The sequence below is a fragment of the Zeugodacus cucurbitae genome, chromosome 4 (genome assembly GCF_028554725.1).
Source record: "Zeugodacus cucurbitae isolate PBARC_wt_2022May chromosome 4, idZeuCucr1.2, whole genome shotgun sequence".
NCBI lineage: Eukaryota > Metazoa > Arthropoda > Insecta > Diptera > Tephritidae > Zeugodacus > Zeugodacus cucurbitae.
In genome coordinates, this window is record NC_071669.1 from 73,512,537 (window position 1) to 73,535,800 (window position 23,264).

The 23,264-nt window shown below is 36.8% G+C and overlaps 1 protein-coding gene across 2 annotated transcripts in view; it reads right to left on the reverse strand.

The window, feature by feature from the left end:
• Slc6a1_1 (sodium- and chloride-dependent GABA transporter 1) overlaps window positions 1-23,264 on the reverse strand; it is a 53,738-nt gene that overhangs the window by 16,175 nt on the left and 14,299 nt on the right. Inside the window, exons 1-2 of one of the 2 annotated variants that reach the window (XM_011182560.3) lie at window positions 23,116-23,256; window positions 11,584-12,497 (exon numbers count right to left, since the gene is read on the reverse strand). In XM_011182560.3, the coding sequence (XP_011180862.2) occupies window positions 11,584-12,369 (786 nt within the window). In that variant the 5' untranslated portion in view covers window positions 12,370-12,497; window positions 23,116-23,256. Of the gene's footprint in view, window positions 1-11,583; window positions 12,498-23,115; window positions 23,257-23,264 lie in introns of those variants that run through there. The other variant, XM_011182552.3, reaches the window with a different exon arrangement.

Consider the following 23,264-nt stretch of genomic DNA (forward strand, 5'->3'; position numbering starts at 1 on the left):
CGAAAAAGACTTAAACTTGAGACTAATCAGGGGGATTGAAAGCCAAACAGTTCAAATACTGGCAATCTCAGTAAAGTAGACTTCCAGAAATACATAAATACAAATATTATTATTAGTTTTTATTTCGTTGATAAAATGGAATTCAAAATCAAAACAATGGCTTTGTAGTAAAACCCGTTAACCGTTATAACGCCATTATTATTCGATTTGTTCTTGAATTTATTCGCTAAACTTCTTAATTGACACTATTGTTTCGCTTTTCTGACGAAATTTAGTTGGCTTTTCTTAATATGAACATAATTTATGCGCAAATATCAAGTAAAAATCGTAAACAACGTTAGAGTGTCCGGCATATAAGGTTATTCATCATGTCAACTTAACTGTCGTTAAGTAGGTGTCCACAGCTTTAATGGAAATTAATATTCGATTCGGTCATTAAGTGTTGACTTATTTAAAGGTTGAAGCATTTTATGAGTCCACTAAGCACATTTGCAGAAATTCTTTTTTACGAAATCTCAATTTATATAAAAAGTATCATTAATTTAGAATTTTATTTGATTGCATGGATAAATTTGGTAAAAACAAATAATTGAGTTCATTGAACTCGTAATTGATAAACGACAAGAGCAAATGGTCACATCTCAGAAGTTCGAAGACTCATCGCAATCCGATAACTATATATATATGATTTTAAACTGAGATTGTCGCCATTTTCATGTGGCTTATATCACTGTGCCTCGAGGTGTTGTAATGCGCCGTTTGCATGTCTACAACAATGATTCTTCATGTTCGATGCATCCGAGCGCGGCTCTTCAACATTAAAGACACAACACGATGCAACATGGTCACAATTCACTGATTCCTCTGCATGCCTCCAAACTCGATTTTTTACTTATTTCTACGGGTATTCGCGATGTATGCTATTCGATGTGATTGTGTTTGTAAATCTTTTGATACCTATATCGACGTTTTTAGGATGGCACTTTAGGGCACGACAATATCTTTCCAAATTTTTAACAGTTTTCTTTGCAATTATGGATTAGAACCCAAAAAATCGTAATTTAGAAGACAGAGCGCCTAAGATCAAGAATTGAAGAGAGCAAAAAGTGCTTTCCAAAAGCAATTCATTGATCTTTCGGAGGCAATTTAAACCCTAAAAATACATCCATTGTGCGACCCTAGTATGCAGAAAATATGGATTTGTAAAAATTGTGTCCACGAACGGTAAAAAATGCGCATGCATCAAAAACGGAAAACAACAAAAGCAACAATATCACTGCAATTAGAATTTAAGATCTTTATAATCTAACAAAATAATGAATTATGATGGAGCAAGAAGAGGAAGTCAAGTTGGCAAAGTACTACATAAATGGTGAAGTGCCGCTATGCATAACGGTAAATGAGCATTGAGCATCGCTGCAACGATGAAACTGCCAGCTGAGAGAGGGTGAGCAGGGCCGAGCACAGCAAGGCCGCCGTAGTCTCACACAGTAATTTGTAATCGGTGTGTATACGTGAGTGTTTGTTGTTGTTCGTAAAAGCTTTGCAGTACTAATTGCATGCATAAATATTTTCATAAATATTTCCACGCATTTACACGGGTGTGTGTGTGTGAGTGTGTGTTAGTACCTAATTGCGCAATTCAAAGGCAGCCGGGTTTGTAATTAAACTTATTAAAATGCGCAAATGCAGTAGCTTCTTCTTTTCTTCATTTTTAAACACTTCTCGGCACGCAAGCGCCAATGGGCGAGCGTTAAAAGTTCATTTGCTTTTGCACGAATACTTTTAAGTACATACTGTCGCTACTAAGTGGTGGATATATGTTAGTACAAGCACAATGCTGCAGTAAATAGAACTTGCAGAGCAATGGAAATCATGTTTCTTTCTAGCCAAAGCATGTTCTGAAGCAACGCGCACACACGCCAAAGGTAACACCAAACCAAATGCAAATGCAATCATATAATCGTTAATCTAGCTCAAAGTCGTAACAGAACGTTACCATATGAAGAGCACAGGCATACAGAAGATGTTTTGAACATGCAACAACAACAATTATCGAAGATTGTAGAATAAAAAAAAGTAATTAAGAAATTGTGGAAAATGGCATTTATGCTCATAGTTAGAAATGAGCTTTCATCCTTGGTAGCTACGCCGCTTTGGATTCTCAAACACCTGATAATAATTGTATTCCTAGAACTCAAGAGAATGCTCGCTGTAAAGAAATATAGCGACAGAGAAATGAGTTGTTGTCGAGATTGAGAACCACTTTGAAAGAAAAAACCATCCGTACAGCAAACATTGTACCGAAAAGTTAGAGGAGTCGGTATGATTTTTCAACTTTCGAGGTAGGTACACGCTGTGACACGCTTGTCCCATGAATAATTCATTGAATAACGCATCCACGCACCACTCTAATAAAACATCAAATATTGTTCATTTAACTTCATCAAATAATTGGAAATGAAGAAAGCACTCAGAGTACTTAGAGGTGTGGTAGAAATGTATATATTAACGACTACTTGAATTTCAGCAAAAGCAATTTACAATTTTTATTTGATTTATTTACATTTCGACAGTCTACGACATTGGTCTCTCTACAAAAACAAAAATCGATTTGAATATAATAACCAGATTATTTTTATGAAAAAGCCGCTGTTGACGCATTAGTAATTCAAAACAAACAAAATTATTTTGGAAACGAGCAGAATGCGAAAAGTGTTAAACGCCCGGAGCGACGAAAGTTAAGTTCACGTTTTTTTTTTTTTATTTCTAGGTGTGTTGTTTGTCTGGTTAAGAATGCTAAATACCCCAAAGAGGCACACTTTTACTTATTAATAACTTTCAGTAGAATAGCCATAGCTATTTGCATATTAGCGCCGACTTCAGTTGAGCACAAAATACTAATTGAATGTTTGTCTTATATTTAATTATATATGTATGTATGTTGGAAGTGTTGTTGTATATAGAAAAATTATAACAGACAGAGACTCTATTCGAATAGACTCATCTTTGCTATAATATATTTTGCAGAAATCGCTCGGGTTTTGAATTTTCTAATAACTGTTACTTTGAATTTTATATAAATTTTTTAATTATTTTAGGCGAAGTTGGCATCCCTGCTCCGCTTAATCATTGTGTTTGACTGCGTCTGAGTTCTTCCTTTCACTATCTTTGAAGAGTCGGTGAAGGATGACCGTTGCAATGTAATGAAATACACCTCATCATCCAACTTATGGAAATAATTCAAAATGCAAATTCAAAACAAGATATCACTGACGCAATGACAAGTACGGCCTGGCCAAATCGAGAGCAGAGCATATTCATATGACAATAAACAGGGTGATATATGAATGGACTGTAGTGAATTCATGCACGGATACGCATCGGCGCATATTCAGTTAGAGTGACAAATCATGTTGTCTCAGACTGATATGTGTGTGTGTATGTGGTTCTCAACATGCACTGCAGGAAATTAATCTCCTTAACTTGTCTGTAACTTCACTAAAAATGAGGCAAGGTGCCTCGAAGAGTATTTATTATGCTATTCACTAATATAAATAAATTAAAGCTTTGTATTATATTAGATAAAGATTAGATAAGAAAATATATATGGCACCATTTGAATGCTATATTAGTTACCAAATTTTTATATTTCGAATCCCACTGAGTTAGTCAGCAATTATTTAGATCAAGTCTCCTGTTCCTATAGCGTGTATTGAAGATATACAAATATACATATACGTGTAGAGAAGACGTCTTACAAAAAAATCACCACTCAATGGTCTCAAATGGCGAATATGTAACGGAGATGAATGTGGCATATTGCGGAATTGCCAACACAATGTGAAACTGGACCCCGCAGACCATTACTACCGACGGCGGATCGAGTGAGCAACCAGGACGTATGATGAACAGAGAAGACTTGAAAATTGACGAGGGGAGAATATGGTAAAATTATTGCTAACTTGTTAAGGTGTGATAAGCGAATTCAAAAAGTCAGATACAACAAAAACAACACATACACACACACATATATAGAAAACAGTATATTTGTACAACAAATTGTGTGCACCAGTTGGCAGCGCATAGTATAAGGTGTCCAGCAGTTTCACACTCTAATTTCCTACAACAATTCATTTTGAATTACAAGTAAAAGACACACTTTTAAAACATATACATGCGTACATACAGACATGGGTACATATATATTATATGTGTAATTGTCACAATCACCGAGCGTGGCAAAAAGCAAGAAACTCTTACAAAAGTTGCATGATAACAAAGAAGTGGACAGACGGACAGACAGACAGTTAGACAGGTTTGGCAAAAAGTCGTCATTAAAGGGAGCGTTGGCAATGTGTGACAGAGTTAAATTTCATTGCTGCGACGGTTTTTTTATATTTTATGCACAGCCACCAACAACACAAACAAACACAAACAAACACATGTAAAAACACTTCAAAGTACATTCATACTCGTATAAGGCAATAAAGCACGAGTGCGTGAAATAGTGGCGAATCGCTTTGTTGGACCACTTTATGCCTTCGCAAGTCGCCACTAGCGTTTTCAAGCCAACTCTGGGCATGTGTTCCAAAGTATGATTACGAGTGTGAGCATAAAGCGAAATATGCGTGCATGCCACAACACAACAGAGCGAAGCAGAACACGACGCTTTGTAATTGCCATTTGAATGCCAGAGAATTCCACAGAATTTCGGCTTTTGACAACCAGCTAAGAGAATTAATTGTTTTCGGGCCTTTCATAGTGCCGTTTGTATAGCGCTGCACGGTGCTTTGTTGTTGCCAAAATAAAGCGCACAATAAGCTGCCAAACAAAGCGAGCGGAGACTTATTGAATGCGTGTTGGGCCAGTTACTGGTGACAATTATTATTAGAGTGATCATTAAATTGATTAACCCTGGAAAGGTAAACAAAAGCACAGCCATTTAGAAATGTTGTTTTTTTCGTTTTAATTACGAAAGCTGCCATGGCCTTCTGCTTACGAGCAAGTCACTTTTATTTACAGTTTCTATATATATGGCGTATGTGTATATACGACTATTATTACAAACTATTACAAACACGACAGAATTTTGTGGTTTATGTAGAATTAGCGAGAAATTTGAAACCTTTCAAGAAATTCCCGACACACGCCAATACACGTTGGTTTGCGCAGTTCTTAATAAACATAATAATTTATGTCTGCTAATTATCGTCTGTCATCAAGTTGTCTAATCTCAGCTCAAAATCGCGCATTCGTATGAACATATCTACAGATAAAGGTAAGAATTAGAATCGCACGCGTGCTCATTGATCGCGAAATTTACAACGGTTTCAAAGCTTTTTCTAAATATTTCTTCTACAGCAGGCATATTGTAAAATGTTTTCTTCTTCATTTAATTTTTCTTAGAAACCCTTTTCGACTTAAATACTTCCAAAAATCGATATTACCGAAATTGAAGTTCAAAGTTCAAAAAAAATAAATGTTGATTATATAATACTAGTCGACCGCTCCGGCTTCGCACGGGTTGAAACAAAAATTTCAAATGTTATAAATTTTTACACACGCTCCCATACGCTTTAAAAACGTAAAATGAAGACAATTCGAGCATGAAATCATATTTTATTTGTAATGCGCTAAATCTTGATTACGATGTTTGGTGTCCGATGAAGATAGCGGAAGAAAAATAGCGGAGAAGGGACGTTTCCTGACCAATTTCCACTTCCGTCATTTTGACGTTCTCTCCATATCGAACATCCGTTTCCGGTTACTTCATTTCCGGTTCCGGTACATCATTCCCATATCGAGTTCCAGTTGGCTCATTCCGTTTCCGGATGCGCTACTTCCAGTTCCAGTGACCAATATTCAGCCAACCCATATCCTGTTCCGGCAACATAGTTATCCATATCCAGTTCCGGATGCCCCATTTCCGGTTCAGGTAACATCATCTCCGGTTGACCCATGTGGTCAATGACCCCATCTTGATCACGTGATGACATTTCAAGATCACGTGATATATTTGGTTACAGGTCAATGACCCCGCCCAGATCACGTGATGTCATTACAAGATCACGGGATATTTTTCTTTACAGGTCATTGACCCCACCCTGATCACGTGATGTCAATTCAAGGTCACGTGATATTTTTGTTTACAGTTCAATGACCTCACCCAGATCACGTGATGTCAATTCAAGGTCACATGATATTTTTGTTTACAGTTCAATGACCCCGCCCAAATCACGTAATGTCATTACAAGGTCACGTGCTATTTTTGTTTACAGGTCATTGACCCCACCCTGATCACGTGATGTCAATTCAAGGTCACGTGATAGTTTTGTTTACAGGCCATTGACTCCACCCAGATCACGTGATGTCAATTCAGGGACACGTGATATTTTTGTTTACAGTTCAATGACCCCGCCCTGATCACGTGATGTCATTACAAGATCACGTGATATTTTTGTTTACAGTTCAATGACCCCACCCAGATCACGTGATGTCATTACAAGATCACGTGATATTTTTGTTTACAGGTCATTGACGCCGCCCAGATCACGTGATGTCAATTCAAAGTCACGTGATATTTTTGTTTACATTTTTGAGTGTGGTCTTTGGTGTCCGATGTCTTTGAAGTGAGCTTGTATATTTCTAATATTTTGACGATTTTCAGTTTGAGATTAAGATTCTCGGAAATCTTTTAGATACCCTCACCTGAGAACTATTTCCAGAAAGTTTAAATTCTAGCAATAAATAAAGCCTATGTTACTCGGGGTGAATGTAGCTTTCCAATGGTGAAAGAATTTTTGCAATCGGCACAGTAGTTTTTGAGTTTATTCATTACAAACATTCATACAAATCTTTCCTCTTTATAATAGTAGTATAGATAATTATTTTCATTACCACTTAAATCAAATTAAATTTCGTTTAAATGAGATAACAAAGTAGCACGCGTCAATGAGCCTCCACCGCGCACAACAATATCAGTGTTATAATTTATATGCGGATGAGTACACACTCAACACACACCTCACAACCAATTTAAATTTCAATTTCATTTCATTTCATTTGCAGTCACAACGTTGCTTTTTAGCTTTTTAGCCAATCACTTTGTTGTTGTTGTTGCACCCATAACATAATTCGCATATTTTAACGAACGTTTGCCACTTTGTTTTTGTAACTCCCGCAATCTCCGTGATTACGAAAATCATAAAGCCGATGAAGTAACATCCATCTTTTAATCTTAAGCTCGGCAAAAATCGAAAATTGAATTAAATTAATTCGAAAGAAAAGAGTGGGGAGGCAAACAACCAATAACAGTAGTGAAAAGGCAGATGAACTCGACAATGAAATGGCAAATGCAATCGGAATCGGACAAGTGGTCAAGCATCCACCGATTACTCATGTATGCCCCTGGGTGTTTGTTTGCGTGTTTGTGCAAATCTTTTAGATTTTAATTTCCCATTGAATATCTATCGCAACTCCTATGTATGTATGTGTGTCTGTGTGGGTGTCTGCATGCCTGCGGTAAGATAATTACGTGCTCAGCAAGAGGGCGATAATTAAATCGATTGGCTTTGTTAAATGCTTGGCGATTGGAGAAAAATGTGCATTTCGAAGAGCTGCCGTTGAAATGCCAAACACACACACACACATGCTTTCAATAAGCATTTGTTGTTTGTTTTGTTGGCTTTTGCAATTTCGCTGCGTCAACACCGGCTTCAGCGCCACTTGTTTAAGCATAAACAACAGCAACAACAAACAAAAAGCGAATAGTTGCTGTGCGCTCAAGTGTTGCCTTGAAAATCGACGTAGGAAGGGAAGGGGTGCTTGAGGCAGGAGTGTGGCCACATTCAATGAGGCGGATTGCTTACTTTACTTTTACTTTGCTTCTGTTTATCTAAATAGCTGTGCAGTTATGTTTAATATATTTATTTACCAATTTATATGGGTTAATTAACAAATTAATATGTAAAATATGTAAATCTCCCAGCTCAGTTTGATTTGTTTGGAGTTTTATCGTTGTTTGCAACTTAGTTAGTTGCTACATTTGGTTTTGAAACATGCATAATCTTCTTTGCGCCAATTTGAAGTCATTTGTTTTGCTATGCTTCTGTTGTACTCTTTTTCTTGTCGAGTCATAGGTGACATTTCACAACCACTTAATTATCACTGGATTTGGAATCAAGATGTTGATTTCATTTAAAATGTTTGCATAATGAAAAGTTTTTTCAAATAATTTTTTTTTTCAAATATCAGAGGCGAGAGTTGATATTTGAAGCCTAATAAATTAGTCGGATCTGTTCTTTTTGATCACTTCCACACATCAGTAGTTGAAAGAAAATTTTTAAGAAATCACTCAACAAACCATTAGGAATTGCTTTCCTTTTTCTGTTTATATGTATAAGGGTATATAATGTATATAATAGATACAGCTCGGTTTAAAGTGCAAACAAATTGTATTTAAACTGAAATCCGTTAAATATATATTTTTAATTATTATTTGTTAATTTTACTTCCAAAGTTCTTTTTGCTTTCTCCCTTTGATTTCTACTCTCAATAATATGTATTTACAAGGGGGTAATACAAAAGACTTAAGCAGCGAACTCGAGTCATTTTCCGAACGTAGCGCTATTAATGAATAAATTACACAGAAATACAACCTAAAGCAGCTATTACAATTCAAATTCATGTGTTAAGAAATACTTTTATAAAAAGTTAAGTAAATTTATTTCTATTTAAATTTTTTGCTCTTGAACTACGTCACAAATAAAAGATATCTTAACAACAAAGCTGCGATGAATCATTTATATCTTTGGCTTTTACTACGCCTAAAAGTATGCAACGATTTAGCTGAAACTTCAACTACAAACAAGTACAGAAATATATTATATTTCGTGAAATGCTTTTAGGCTTCGCCAGCACAAAATGAAACGGCAGAACAAGCCAATAAGTTAGCTACGGCATTTATAGCGGTTGTGTTTATTCATTTATATTTATATTTCGGCACTTCAAAGCAAATGAAAAGGTATTTTATAAATATATAAACTCGCACATGTTAAGTAAAAAATATGCAATTAACACTAAGCCTAACGATATATTATACAATATAACTTCATCTACCGATGGCGGTCAAATGGTCTGGTAGATTAAGTGATAAACAAAATGTTGTTTATGTTATAGTCAGCAACTTTATTTTCTAAGTAGGCAACGCGAGCTTAGTCTATACTTCAGTCCAGCAGCGACTTAATTCCAAAAAAAAGAGCTTTTAAAATTTTTATATAAACAAATATCGCCCAAAATGTCTGCGCAAACATATTTTTTCCAACATCGTATAACTTTGAAATATTGTAATTTGTCCTAAAGATAACACTCCTTGCCAATCCCTCAACCATATTTGGAGCAACTACGGTCAAAAACGCAAATATATGTATATGTATATATTTAGAAGTATATTTAAAGAAGCTCGTGTTGGAGCGGTAAGAAAAATCGACTACGCAAGAGCGACAATGAAAAGCCGAAAATAAACCCGTTATGCATAAGCTCCTCCGTCAAGCGTCCTGATACAAATTTAGCACTCAATTGGAGTTAATTAAAAACGATTGCAATTAATTCAACGCTGACAAGCGAAGAGCAACACACATTACCACACACATACTTAAGCGCCTGTGACCAAGTGCATCGTGCGCGCACAAAACAATGCAATCTGGACTTATTAAATACATATATCTATATTCATGTATGTATGTATATGCATGAGACTTGAGGTTTGATAAAGCGTGCGAAAAGTGCACACAAACACACATACAAACACTCTCGCATATGTAATGCAGTGGCGCGAATGCAGACGTGCTTAGCGAGTGAATACTTTCAGCTGGTGCATTCGTCGATTGCTAGTCATACATGGCTCTAGGTAAATACATGTTTGTTTGAACAAATGTGTCAAATTTATTTGTTCGTGTCACGGTTTGACATATTTCGAAGGCTTATTCACAAGCACATTTTTCATATGTATGTATGGATTTGTGAATGTGTATGTGCCATGCAATTGCAATTGAGTAATTAGCCGTGGCACTTAAAAACCAAAACATTTCAATTAGCCACTGCGAAGAAGAGTACCAAAGCAATCGTTTGTCAACGCACACAGATAAGCTACTTGTGTACGAGCTAATGAATGTCGACAAGTGTAGAGATTAAATGAGGCGCGACAATTGGAGATAATTGAGAACTCAATAACTGAGTGTATGTGTGAATTGCCCACAAAGCTTTTCAAGTGCAGCTATTTGACTTGCTCTAAGGGCTTCAACCGCTCTTGACATTGCCCTAATTAATTTAAGCCCCCGGAAGTGACTCCACCACCAACGCAGTTATCAAAATGCATGCGTGAAGGCAACAATGAATTCATTGCACAGAAAAAATGAGGCGTAACACACCTGGCAGCAGGCGGCGGGTGGTCGATAGCAGTCAAGTGCAGCGTTTATGCCACCAACAGTGGCAGGCGGTGTTTGCGTAAGAGCTTTCAAAGCCGATAAGTTCACAAGTATGCATGCGCGGGTGCGTGAATGAATGCGCGCACGAGCGCAACGCCGCGTGAGGTACGTCGAATGCCGCAAGCGCACGCAATTGATAGCCACAGCAGCACAAACACACATCGCCACATGCCGTTTGGCGTTTATTGATATGTGAAGCGAATAAACGTTGAAAAATGCAATAAAATATTTTCGGTTTCAAATAAGCAATGTGATCATTGCAAATAGATGGAATGATGGAATTGTTTAGCTGAAATGCGATGCGAGCGCCGCGCGAGTGGCTCCGGTGCGCAGTAGGCAATGTTGTTTGCGGTGTTGGGTTCAATTGCAGCCAACGTCTACGCAATAAATCTCAAATTGTACGGAAATGTGGGATTTACGTTTTTATTTACATGCCATTTGCATCGTTATCGCTATTATGCGCCGCTTCCACTGTTCGTTTGGCATCGATAGTTTTTGTTTTGTTTATTTTTATGGTTTGATATTCGATTTTTAATTATACAATTTTTGGTTTGCCCCCTTCCCCGCGATGGCGCTGCTGTGTAATAGGAAACTGCCAAGGTGTTCATTTGCGAAATTTTCATTGTTTCCCCAGCTTTTGTTTAGGCTTTTGGCTTTTGGTGACAATTATTTCCGCCATTATCTTCTTCATTGAAGTGACGATTTTCATCACATTTATTGTGGGATTATGCAAAATTGTGGCAATGAAAATTTCAATTTGCTAAAATTTAATTTTTTTGTTTTCTTCTGGTATTTTCTTACAAAACGTTTGCTTGGGAAACCAGCAGTCGTAAGAGAGTGATAAAAGAATTATGTAATGATTTATAGTCATTCATAATACATTGTCAAATTGTTTATTTGTTTTTATATTTCCACTTTAAATATCAGTACCATCAGCTCCATAAGCACAATTTTGAGTCAACACGACCTTTTCAGATCCCTGACAGAGAGTATACTAACATGATATAAAAAAGTAGTAGTAACTAGACTTCAAAACCCCGATTTATTCATATCAACTTCACTTAATAATAATTCATAAAGGTTAAGGCTCACTCACCTGCTGATTGGACTCATCGTCCATCACCGGCAGCAGCTTCACCGTACTGCCGTTGGTCATATTGAAACTTCCGCTGCTCGAAAGGTTCTTCATATGCGGCGTCGACGCCACCACTGTGTTGGTGTAGTGGAAGTCCCGGCTGCTGGCCGCCTCATGGCTGTGATAATCGGAGATGATATCGTTTAGTGTGTTGTTGCTACCGCTGATGGTAGTGCCACCACTGGTGCTCATGCGCCCCGATGCGGCTGTGGTGCGTCCACTAATTGTGCCGTTACCAATGTGTATACCGACGCCAGCGCCGCCCCCGCCTCCGCCAGCACGACTCCTGATTGTGTCACCGCCCGTGCCAGTCGTGGCTGTGATGGTGGATACTGTGGATATATAACTGCGCGTGGTCTGCGGCGATGGTGTGATAGTCACCGCGCCTCTGCCACCGCCCTCAAGGTGCGCCGCATCTTCGCCACCTCGGCGCATATTCACCCAAGACATGCGATTGTGTTGTCTGCGCTCCATTGTCGCCGGATTGCTGTCGGTCGGACGGCCGCCTGGCGCGCCGTTGTGGCTGCTGCTACTGTCTGCGCCAATCACGTAAATGCTCGTCGCATTGGAGTCGGTGCGCATGCGCATGCGTTCGGGCGGCGGCGGTGTGGGCGGCACCACTGTGTTGCCGCTCAGCTGTCTGCGGGTGGTGCTCATTGTCATCGGCATGGCTTGTTGGCGCTGCAGCTTTAAATGTTCATCGAGTGCCTCGTCGCTGGATCGACTGCGATATGCTGTCGAATTCATGCTGCTAAGCCAGGCAGCAATCCAATAATTTGTCACTTACAGCTGGCGCGTGAGTCGAAAACTGTCAAAACGATGGTAACACGCGTGAGTAACTGCAGAATGAATTCCTTTGTCTCAATCAAATACAACTGAAATGAAGAAAGATGGAAGAGACTGTAAGTATGCGAATAATAAGAAGCTGAGTAAATAAGCAAAAAAAAAGAAGTGATTCATTGATTTCACAGGAAGCGTGTGTGTCTAAACTCCTAACTCTTTTTTCTTTTCAAATTCAAATCCACATTTGTATTCACGACATTCGCTTGGGCAAACCAGTTTGTTAGCTTCCTCTTCTTCTCTTTTCAGTTATTATTTCGATGAATTTCGCACAGCTCATACATATACATATATTCACCCAAGCGCATACCTCCCCACATACTCATCGCGGCGAGTATAAGACAAATAGCTTATTTGATTTGCTGGTGATCTCCGGGTGCTGTCGCTTAGCTCACTAATACGATGCTGATAATTAATTACATGTGTGCTGCCACTTTGCTGGCACACGCACAAAAAGACACTCTGCAGAATATGAGTCAGACTCTTTGATATCAACACAGCAGATGTTTACAGATCACTTGAGTCCTCATCCAATAACAGCTGCTTATCTGCTGCCACCGCCATTGGAATGCCAAAAGCCAACAACCGTTGCCGGTGACGGTGACAGTGCTTTCTGAAAACAAACTGTCTTGGAACGGCTCCATCACTTTTACTATTACTTTATTATCGTTGTTTATCTTTTGATATGACCGCATACTCTGACCGTACCAGCACACAGACGGACGGCTCAGAAGAATGTAAATATATATGTATCATTGTTTGCATTGTGTTCACTTGTTTCACATGCAAATGGCGGGGAGAGTTATCTGCAGAATTGTGACGAGCGATTATTGACTTGTGTCACTGTGAAAGAAGTTGATGTGATTTGTTGTCGTTTGGAAAGCATTCAAAAGCGCATATAAATTGTATAATTATTATATAAATGCAGTTTATCACAGGAGATAAGTGAAATGTTTTCAATATCAATGGTGACACAGCGTTCAGCTTTACTTTCTCCTAAAACTTTCAAGCTCGAAAGCTTATCATTGATATTCTATGCAAAATATAAACATTTATTGTTTATGCCAATTCATGCCAATTTCTTCGCTTTTATTGGAAATAAAGGTCTGCACAAAACTATATGAAATTAGAAGCAGCCACTTCCGATTTAACTCGATTTCTGTGCAATTAGAATACCGTTAAAGATAGTTAATCAATCAATCATTTCGGAATATTTAATGTGGGTTTCGAAATGGAGTTTAGCTTAATGCCAATGAAAATGTAATTTTTTTATATTTTTATTTTCGAAAAAACTTCTCGGTTGGTGTTTTCAAGAACAACCAGAAAAACCTTAGTTTTGTATAATTAAGTTAAATTAAGCTTCAACTATAGAGCACAATATAAATATTTGCATTAACAGTCAACTAAGAACAAATATCATGGGTTTCCTGAAATAACGGTGCTTGTAAATATAAACAAAGGCACCTGTGAGTCGAATCAACCTACTTCCCATGAAAACTATAAAAGTTTGAGACTTATGATAGCAAATGAATCAGAAGGTGTATATTATATATCTAAGTATATATGTATGTACATATGTGCAGTTATAAAAATAAAAGATTACTAGATTTAAACCGAATCGTACTAAACAAACAGTTAATTGCTTTTAGCAACAAATCGCAAAGTTTAATGGAATCACTCGTGAATTGTGACTAATTGACGCTACTCGAAAGCTAGCTGCTGTATATATAAGTATATGTGCATGTGTGCAGCTAAAATGCATTTGTCTTACATATACAGATATGTATATGTCTATACTCGTTTGTTAAGTGTATTTGCACAACTACGATTCTTATCAGCAAATTCATCAACGCTGTGAATATAGTGTTTGCATACATCTATATGTGTATGTACCTTTGTCTGTGTATTTGAGCATGCATTTAGAAAAGATTTTGAAGAAGAATTGAGCAATAATCACTCTCCAAGGCCCTCGCTACTCGTGCATCAATTGTACAATATTGTGTAATTATTTATCGCCAATTATCATGCATAAACAACAACAATACTAACAACAACAACAAGAATAACAGCAAGCATACACAGATATCGGCAAATATTTGCCAACTCTGTGATAATATTATTTCTACTTTGCTTTCAGCGACATCCGAGCGACGACAGTCACGGTATCCAATGGAGAATAATAATAAGACAGACAGACATACACTTTGTACTGTTATTGCATCACAAACACAAACACGCGAATACACACTGATAAAGCATATAAATAAACAGATCTTCATATTAATTTGGACTGAAATAGTATTTGCTCTAGTTGAAACAACAAATTCTCGTGTGGCATCAGAATTACAAAAAATAAAACAAATTAGTCCTTCAAATTATCGCATTCGTCACTGGCATGCGAGAAAAAGCAGACAAATAATGTTTCACTGTTAGTTTATTACGGGTATTATGAATGCTAATCCTCTAATGTCATCTCAAATTAGTGGGAATTGCCAGCGCTCGTTAATTGATCGATGTGAACCAAAATGATGACATACAGTTGAACTGCCCTAACTCAAGTTAGAGAAACTTCGAGTTATGGAATGTTATTTGTATGAAATATGACTTCTATTGCCAATTCAAGAGTACAAGTTATCGAGAACTTCGAGCTATAGAAGTTCGAGTTATGGAAGTTCCATTGTATATTTGAAAAGAATATGTGATGTACATTGCGATTTTAAGTTTATATTTTTATCAAATATCAGTTATCGACTTTACTAACTTTGAAGTATGTGCTTTCAAGGAGAATAGTTTCGATCGACTCTGAGTACTCCAAAATTGAGTTTAGTATGAATATATAATTCCAATTAATATAAAATATTCAAACTAAGTACAAAATCTAGACCATAGAAATACAGATATTAATCTAAAATGACCAGACAGAAATAAAACAATCATAACGGTAATAATTTTTGGACTAAGGGTGAATGCACTTGACTCAGTCTTATTAAGTATTAGTCATTTTCTACGTACACTTTTAATGAGCTAAGCAATTTCTTTAATAAAATAAAAAAGGAATATTCCAATAATGAAGCCATGCCCACTTGACTACTTATCTACACATAATACATATATGTATGTATATGCATATAAAGGTATTCATTACGCCAACCAACCAAGTGTAACCTAATTTAATTTAAAAAGCAATAACGAATACACTTGTTGTTGTTGTTACAAAAGAACAAAGTCTTGAATGAAAATAATTACTTAAGCGTTAACAGGTAGACACTCATAAGTGCGGGCAAAAACTGGGAGCAACAACTGGAACTTAAAATTGCGTTTTTTACATACAAACATACACACAGACAGAGTATGCTTGCACCACGTGATAGCCAGCTGCGAAGCCGCATACTTACTATAGTCAACTATAAATAGGTTAAAACATCCAGTTTCACGCCACTGACTGCTCCCTTACTATGTTGCGTCTTGCTGCTCGTCTTCACTTGAGAAACCGCAAAGGGTAGGGAACTCGTCTTACTTACTTATCTAACAGATCTATTATACTATTAACTTGCATTGTTGTAAGCGTGTTGAGTTGTTTGTAAACATCGGACTTTGTCGGTGCCGAGCTGCTTGTGCTCTGCGCACTCAATTCGAACGAGAATTGTTTGATGAAAAGTTCTACTGCACAACGCCAGGCGCAAGTGTTCTGCCATATGCGACTCACAATGCCCGTCAAAAGCAGCCGTGCGTAACCGAAATTGCCCGTGTGACTGCCAGGGCCAGTGTCAAGTTGGAAATTCATTGGCAACAGCGAAAATCATGCCGCAAAATACTTGGAGTGAAAACAAGTGACCGAAGGAAAACTAACAAAAGGAAAATCGCGTGATTTACTCAAAAAAACATGCTCGTGTATATGTACATATATAAGTATATTGCTGTACAGCTCTTATAATAGTAAATGCACCAGCATTGGCCAATTCTTTTTTGTTATCATTCAATTTATGTATGTAGTCCAGACTATCGTGGGAACGATATAACAGTTCTACATTCGATTCATTGCTCTCGAAGCTAATCTGAATGCTCTTGCCTAATCTGAAAGAGCTTGATCGAAGATTATAGAACTTGAGATATCTGGTTCTTATTTTAGCGCTAGTCCCAATTGAACCCACAAGCAATGGGATTCATAGAATTTCTTCATCTCCATTTTGTATATGTTATGTTTACGTTTTTAAGAGGGGAAGTGAACGAGATAAGATTGAGGGTGGTGTTATTCAACGAATGGAGTCAGTACGAAGCCATGAGGCACTTGTGACTCTCTATCACTTGCACTAGTGCCACACAAACTTGTAAGTTAAGTGTTTTCGTCATGCAAACAATGTACGTTGAATTACCTTTTTAAAATAAACATATAATTATATATCTACGACCAAGTAGCACATATACACCTGCATATATAAAAACACACGTTCTAAGTTCACGACATTGAGTTCATTACACTTGGAACGCGGCTTTTAATGTCGCTTATAATGGGCTCGCGTCTAGAACACAATTTCAATAGAATTGTGACAAGTAATCGGTGTATTTAAGTATTTCGTGTTCAAATGTGAGAATTTACGCCAATTTTTGAGTTCAACGTACAGCAATCAACGACAATTTCTGTCTCCTTGAGTGCAAGCAAAGTCCAGCAAATCAAACTTTAGGCCTGTTATTATTAGAAGTAACTGTTTTTATATGGCTTTACTTTAAACATTAGAATCACAAAAAAATAGCAAACAATTATAAGCAGTAATTGTCAAAATACTAATCCATGCGTGTAATCACAATCCCTAGTACAATTCAGAATCATTCATAGCTAAAGTCTGCGTAATCTAAAGAATAATCCATAACGTAATGAGGAGAGTTACAGACGAAAATTAAAACTGACTTTGAGGTTATGCTCGAAATACTTTGGTCCACAAATTCTATCAATAAGACTGCTGCTTAATTTTGCGAATATTTGCGTGAATGTGACGTCAAGAAAGGAAACAAACGTCGAAATTTGACGTTTTGATTACAGAAATTATTTAAGTACATAAACAGGTGTATATCCGAATAATTATATGTATCTTGTATTCGTATTCTAGAAAATAAATTACCCGTTATGACTGCGTAAATAGTGAGTTTGCGTTTGTGATTGCTTAAAGGTTAGCATGCGATATTTGAACTTCGCACTTCGTTTTTTTTTGTGTTTTTGCGTCAGACAGACAGACAGACAAACAAAAAATGCTTTTACTTTTAAATAATTACGCAATGCAAGAGTATTACATATGCGAATCTGTAGTGTTATGCATTAGGGCTCTTCACGCTTTAAATTCGCCAAAAATCCGTACGGTTCCAAAACTGAAGTGCCCAGCGATCGAATTGCGGTAATCACACTGGCCGACCAATGCGAAGGGTTTGAGTTTGAGTTTGGAGTTGAGCGACCTTTATGGATATCATTAAATAAGTAACGCTTGAGTTTTCAACGCCAGCAATTGCAACAATCTTTCGGTAGACACCTTAATGCGCGCACATAACCTACAAATATGTATATATTCACACTCACATACATACATATGTATAATTAAAGACATGTTTCCTGCACGCTGGATGGTAATTGTTTGACTATGCATAACAAATCGCCAGATGAAATCGAAATAGGAAAACAAATACAATCTACAATATACGAGTATGTATGAATGGTAAATTGGCGAAATTGAAACTGGGTTAGTAACACGTTAAATACGAGGCTTTTGTAATGCGCCGCTATTGTTTGCATTACTCAGTCGTATAAAGTATTTGAAGTATAGTGTGCATGTATGTATGTAACAATGGCTCACTGTATGCCGTCTATTGATGTGTGATTTGTTGTTGTTTTCTTTTTTAAATATTAGTTTACTTAAATTTATTTATTTTGATAGAAATAAAATCGCTTTTTTATTGCTCTTGTTTCCATTGCATTGGCTCTTCATTCATTTTGTTTTGTTCGCTTCATTTTACGCTTTGCCCAATCGCGACGAAATCTGAATGAAATGTCTGAGCCAAGCAGTTTACAAAATTACTATTCAATTGAGGTATTTAAACGCTTTAAAATAGCGCATTTGTATGTTATGATGGGAATGTTGTCACATTTCAAAGTTCAAAGAGGGCAAGATTTATTAAAGCAATCCAAAAAAAATACCCATATTCCTTTAACAAATTTGTAATAATTAATTAACTGCCCGTTTGAACGCATAATTGCCAAATTAACAAATCCAAATTCCCTTTAAATACACAAATTAAAGTGCATAATATTTCAAAAATCAGTGCAGGAAAGTAAATAAATATGAAATTCATTAATATTTTTATTTATATAAATTTGGACTGTTTACTGCTTCCAGTTCGCAATGCGTCAGAGGCGAAAATGTCACATAGGTAATTGTCTGAGAGCAGAGCAATTAAAAACGAATTTAATCAGTCAAACTTGTTACATCACAGCGCAGGCCTACATGTTGGCTAATCATTTAAAAAGCTGGCGCGACTGCTCGACGCAAATCCACTCACCTAACCAACTCGTCGGTGGGACTTTCATGCAAACACACATTCGCACACATGTGGACCCAGGCTGTTGGTGTAATGTGTATTACTTGGAGTTGGCCAAGCGGGTTCGGCGCGAAAAGCCAGCTGCCTAGCTGCCTTGCGAGTGTCGCATGTCAAATTGTGTTAATTAATTCGCTGCAATCCGCAGTGCAACATTCCCACTAATTTTTATAAGCCCATCAAACACATACATACATATTTATATATATGTACATAGGTATGGGTTAATTGTATTTAGTTTAGCACGCATATGCAAGTAAGCAAGTAAAAAAGCGTTCATTTTTCACTTTTCGCCTATTTTTATGCGAAAGCGTCACACAAGTCAGGCAAAGACACTTGGAAAGTGTTGAAGAGGTTATGTAAGGTTCAGAAATAATTAACAGCTGCGCGTAAGTTCAACCATTAAAGTGAAGTAAATCGTGCAGAAAATGCACATAAAATACATTTTCCAAGTAAATGAAATTTCTTTAAACCGTAACAATTTTAATGCTTCAAAAATGTTTAGCACCACCGAAACCGGTTACATAAAGTGCTGTCAGGTTAAAATTTATTTATTTTTTAATTAAGTATTAAAATTAAAAATACTTTAATAGTAATTTTTGAACAGCAAATCTGTACTGCATATGTGTTTAATATAAGTTCTCCCTGCTAATTATAATTTCCCTAAGTCCACTATAAGTCAAACGTCTTTGTATAGAAAAAGAATTATAATTATCGGTTAGGGTTTCTTCGAGTTCGACATATATTTTTGTGATTTTGATAAGATAAGAGAGGGTGATTCAGAGAGGACATAATAGTGATAGTGTATGAATAGGGAATTCCAGTTCCGCTGGTTACACAATGGGCCTCTCAAAGGCGTAGGTCCGTTGACAGACAACTATTATACTTAGCCCAACCTAACACGATAATTCAAACTAAGCAATCCAATAATCCGTATACCTAGGCACCAACATCAACACCAATAATAATGTCAGCCTTGAAATCCAACGCAGAATCACTCCTGCCAACAGGTGCTACTATGGACTGAGTAGGCAATTGAAAAGTAAAGTTCTCTCTCGACGAACAAAAACTAAACTCTCCAAGTCCCTCATCATACCCGTCCTACTTTATGGCGCAGAAGCGTGGACGGTGTCAACATCCGATGAGACGGCACTAGGAGTTTTCGAGAGAAAGGTTTTGCGGAAGATTTATGGTCCCTTAAACATTGGCAACGGCGAATACCGCAGACGATGGAATGATGAGCTGTATGAGTTATTCGACGACATATACATAGTCCAGCGAATAAAAAGACAGCGGTGTCTACGCCAGTCAAGAAGAAGAAGAATCCAATAATCCAAAAATGCTTAGATTGGAATTTTATTTATTTAAAATTTAACTCTTTTCAATACTGTTGTTGGTCTTAACGCAGAATACTTTTTTTACTGGATTTGATTTTATAGTTTTAACTTTCGAACCAAATTTTTAAAACTTCTTTATAACCTAAAATATTTCAGGTAACATATGAGACTAACTTCGTATAAACATATGTATGTATGTAATTAAGTGCTCGTAAATTATAACTGCATTCTCAAAGTCGTGTCTTCCAATGGATAAAGTACTACACATTAGCATTGACATCTTTTAACTTTAATTGCGCCAGTTCTTTAACGGCTTTAATCTTAAAAAATTAATTATTCAAGAGTACTTATATACACACATACATACATACATACATACATAAATATGTATTAATCGCAAAAATTCATAAATGTACTTCAAATTACCTTGAGTATTACAACTGAGCAAATAACCGACAGAAAACATTAAAAATGTCACAGCTGAAACTAATAAATGTAGACATACATATGTACATATATATAATTCATATACTACCATACTAATTTACATATTGGCACACGTTTGTATGTACTGCCCGCCGTAGATCAGAGTTGAGCTAATTTTACTCTGCTCATGTGCGACAATTTAATTTCCACGCATTTTTTGCCGTCACAACAGACCGTTGCGCCAGACTGAAACTAGTGGCGTTGCTGCTCGGCTACTGGGTCAAGATCGTTCATTGCATCAATAACCAGAAAATAGTAGCGAATGCAAGAGCAGTGGCAGCAGCAACAATAACAACAAGACCAACACAAGGTGCATTGAAAAACAAAATTTGAATTGTTAATTTCGATAATTCAATATAACTGGAGTGTCGACTTGGCCTTTGGAGCCTACTTGTGAGTGTGTGTGTGTGCGTTTAAAATATGAAACTAGTTGCACAAAATTAGACGCAATTCGTCTGCTGCAAACAGTCCTTGGCGCAATGTTACTTTTGCTATCAACAAATCCAAATAGATGGGAAATGATGCAAACATGCCACACCGTGCTTACAACAGATGCAACATGTTTGCTTCGCGACTAATTAAATAGTATAATTGATGGGAAATTTAATTTTAAATTGGAAACCAACCAACTTTCCGTAAAGAGTATGGCTCCTCTGTACTATTTTCCAACTATTGAAATATTTCTGGAAAAACGAAAAGTCGACAGAAAAAACATACTTATGTATGTGTTCTACATTCCATTCATTACATTTTCAAGCTACTGAATGAACAAGTCAAACATAATTTAACACACCCTCCGAAATTTCTTATAAGACCTCAGATAGAAAATTTCCCCAATCAAACAAAAGTCGCCTCAAGTATTGTGCAATGACTAGTAAACTGCATTCAACGATTCTTTTGCAACAGATTTGGGTTGAAAATTCCTAGAAAATTTTCGAAACGATAAGAAAGACTTCCATTTGCTGCGCACCTTTCGTAGAACTGCACCTTAAATATTCTTATCTGTCATGCCGGCGAAAATGTTAGAGGCAAACAGACACACATATCTACAACTTTGGTTCATTTCCTAAAATATATTGCTTTTGTGTCACATAAATTGCGTTGATTGAGCGAAACGATTTCAGGAACAATCGAACTGACAATTGACAATGACTATGAGGCACACTTCGTACATACCCAGTTGGAAAAATTGAACTGTGATTGAAAATAGCTTACGCATAAGGAGTGTAATGGAATATTTCTTCAATATTGGCTCTTAATGAACCAAAGAATTCTTCTCATAAACTATTTAATGAGTACATGACACCAATTATAACAAGCATATGAAAACCAACAATGCAAAGTAAAACCTTAAATTTTAGCAAATAACTCTCTGCCGCCCATAAATGATCATACAAAACGCTCGAGTGCAGCTGGAGAAAAGAATTGTCATTGCAGCAACGCTGGATATGTTTATCAAACACGATTCATTTGCTGCTTGGCACCGATTTTCACTCACAACACTTTATTCATTCTCATTTCTACTTGTTTTCGATTTTTTCCAAACACTATCTAATAAACATATGATAAGTGCAAAAGCATCAACAATCAAACATATAAATACCTGTACGTGCCTACCTATTTGTACATTTGTATTCAATAGATTAAAATGCTGACCCAACAAGAAAAACTTAACTCAAATATAAATGCAAAATTATGAAGCTAACAATTGAAATATTTCTGTTGGAAACGTCAATCTATCCAAACCGAATAACATTTTGTAGATTTGGAACTTTTTTCTCAAGAGTGCCATTAATGTTGTCTCAAGTAATTGGAGCTAAAGATATCTCATACATTCGGAAATCTATAACCTGGGAAATACAACAAACACTTTAGTCCACACTTCATAACGAGACTTATCATTCAATGAATCAACAGGAATGCCTAAAACTGTTTGAATTCTGAAAAGCAGCCTTTAGGTTTCCCTACATGGTCTACAGTCAGCACTTTCAGAAGACAGTCATCAGTTATCTGCAAAATCGCACACACAGCCAAAGACAGATTCAAATACGCTTGAATATTCAAACACCTGTCAAGCCATCATACGAATGTCTGAATGCATTTGAGGCAAATCACCAGCTTGTATATGGAAAAATTGCTTTTAATTGCTGCAATCCAAGTAATTACACTTGCTGGATCGACTTTCTTCTGGCATGACGCGGCAGTGATGGCCACCGCTGTGTCCATAGCGAACGTTAGAAGTTTCACTTACTTTATCGAGAAAGAATATTTTCCATGTGCCCGTGGCTTGCTCCTCCAGATTTTTTGCGCGTCTTTTATTGCTCGCTCATTTCCTCATATTCCACTTATTGCAGTAAGACACAATAACCTAATAAATTCTCCACGAACACGTTGCAATTT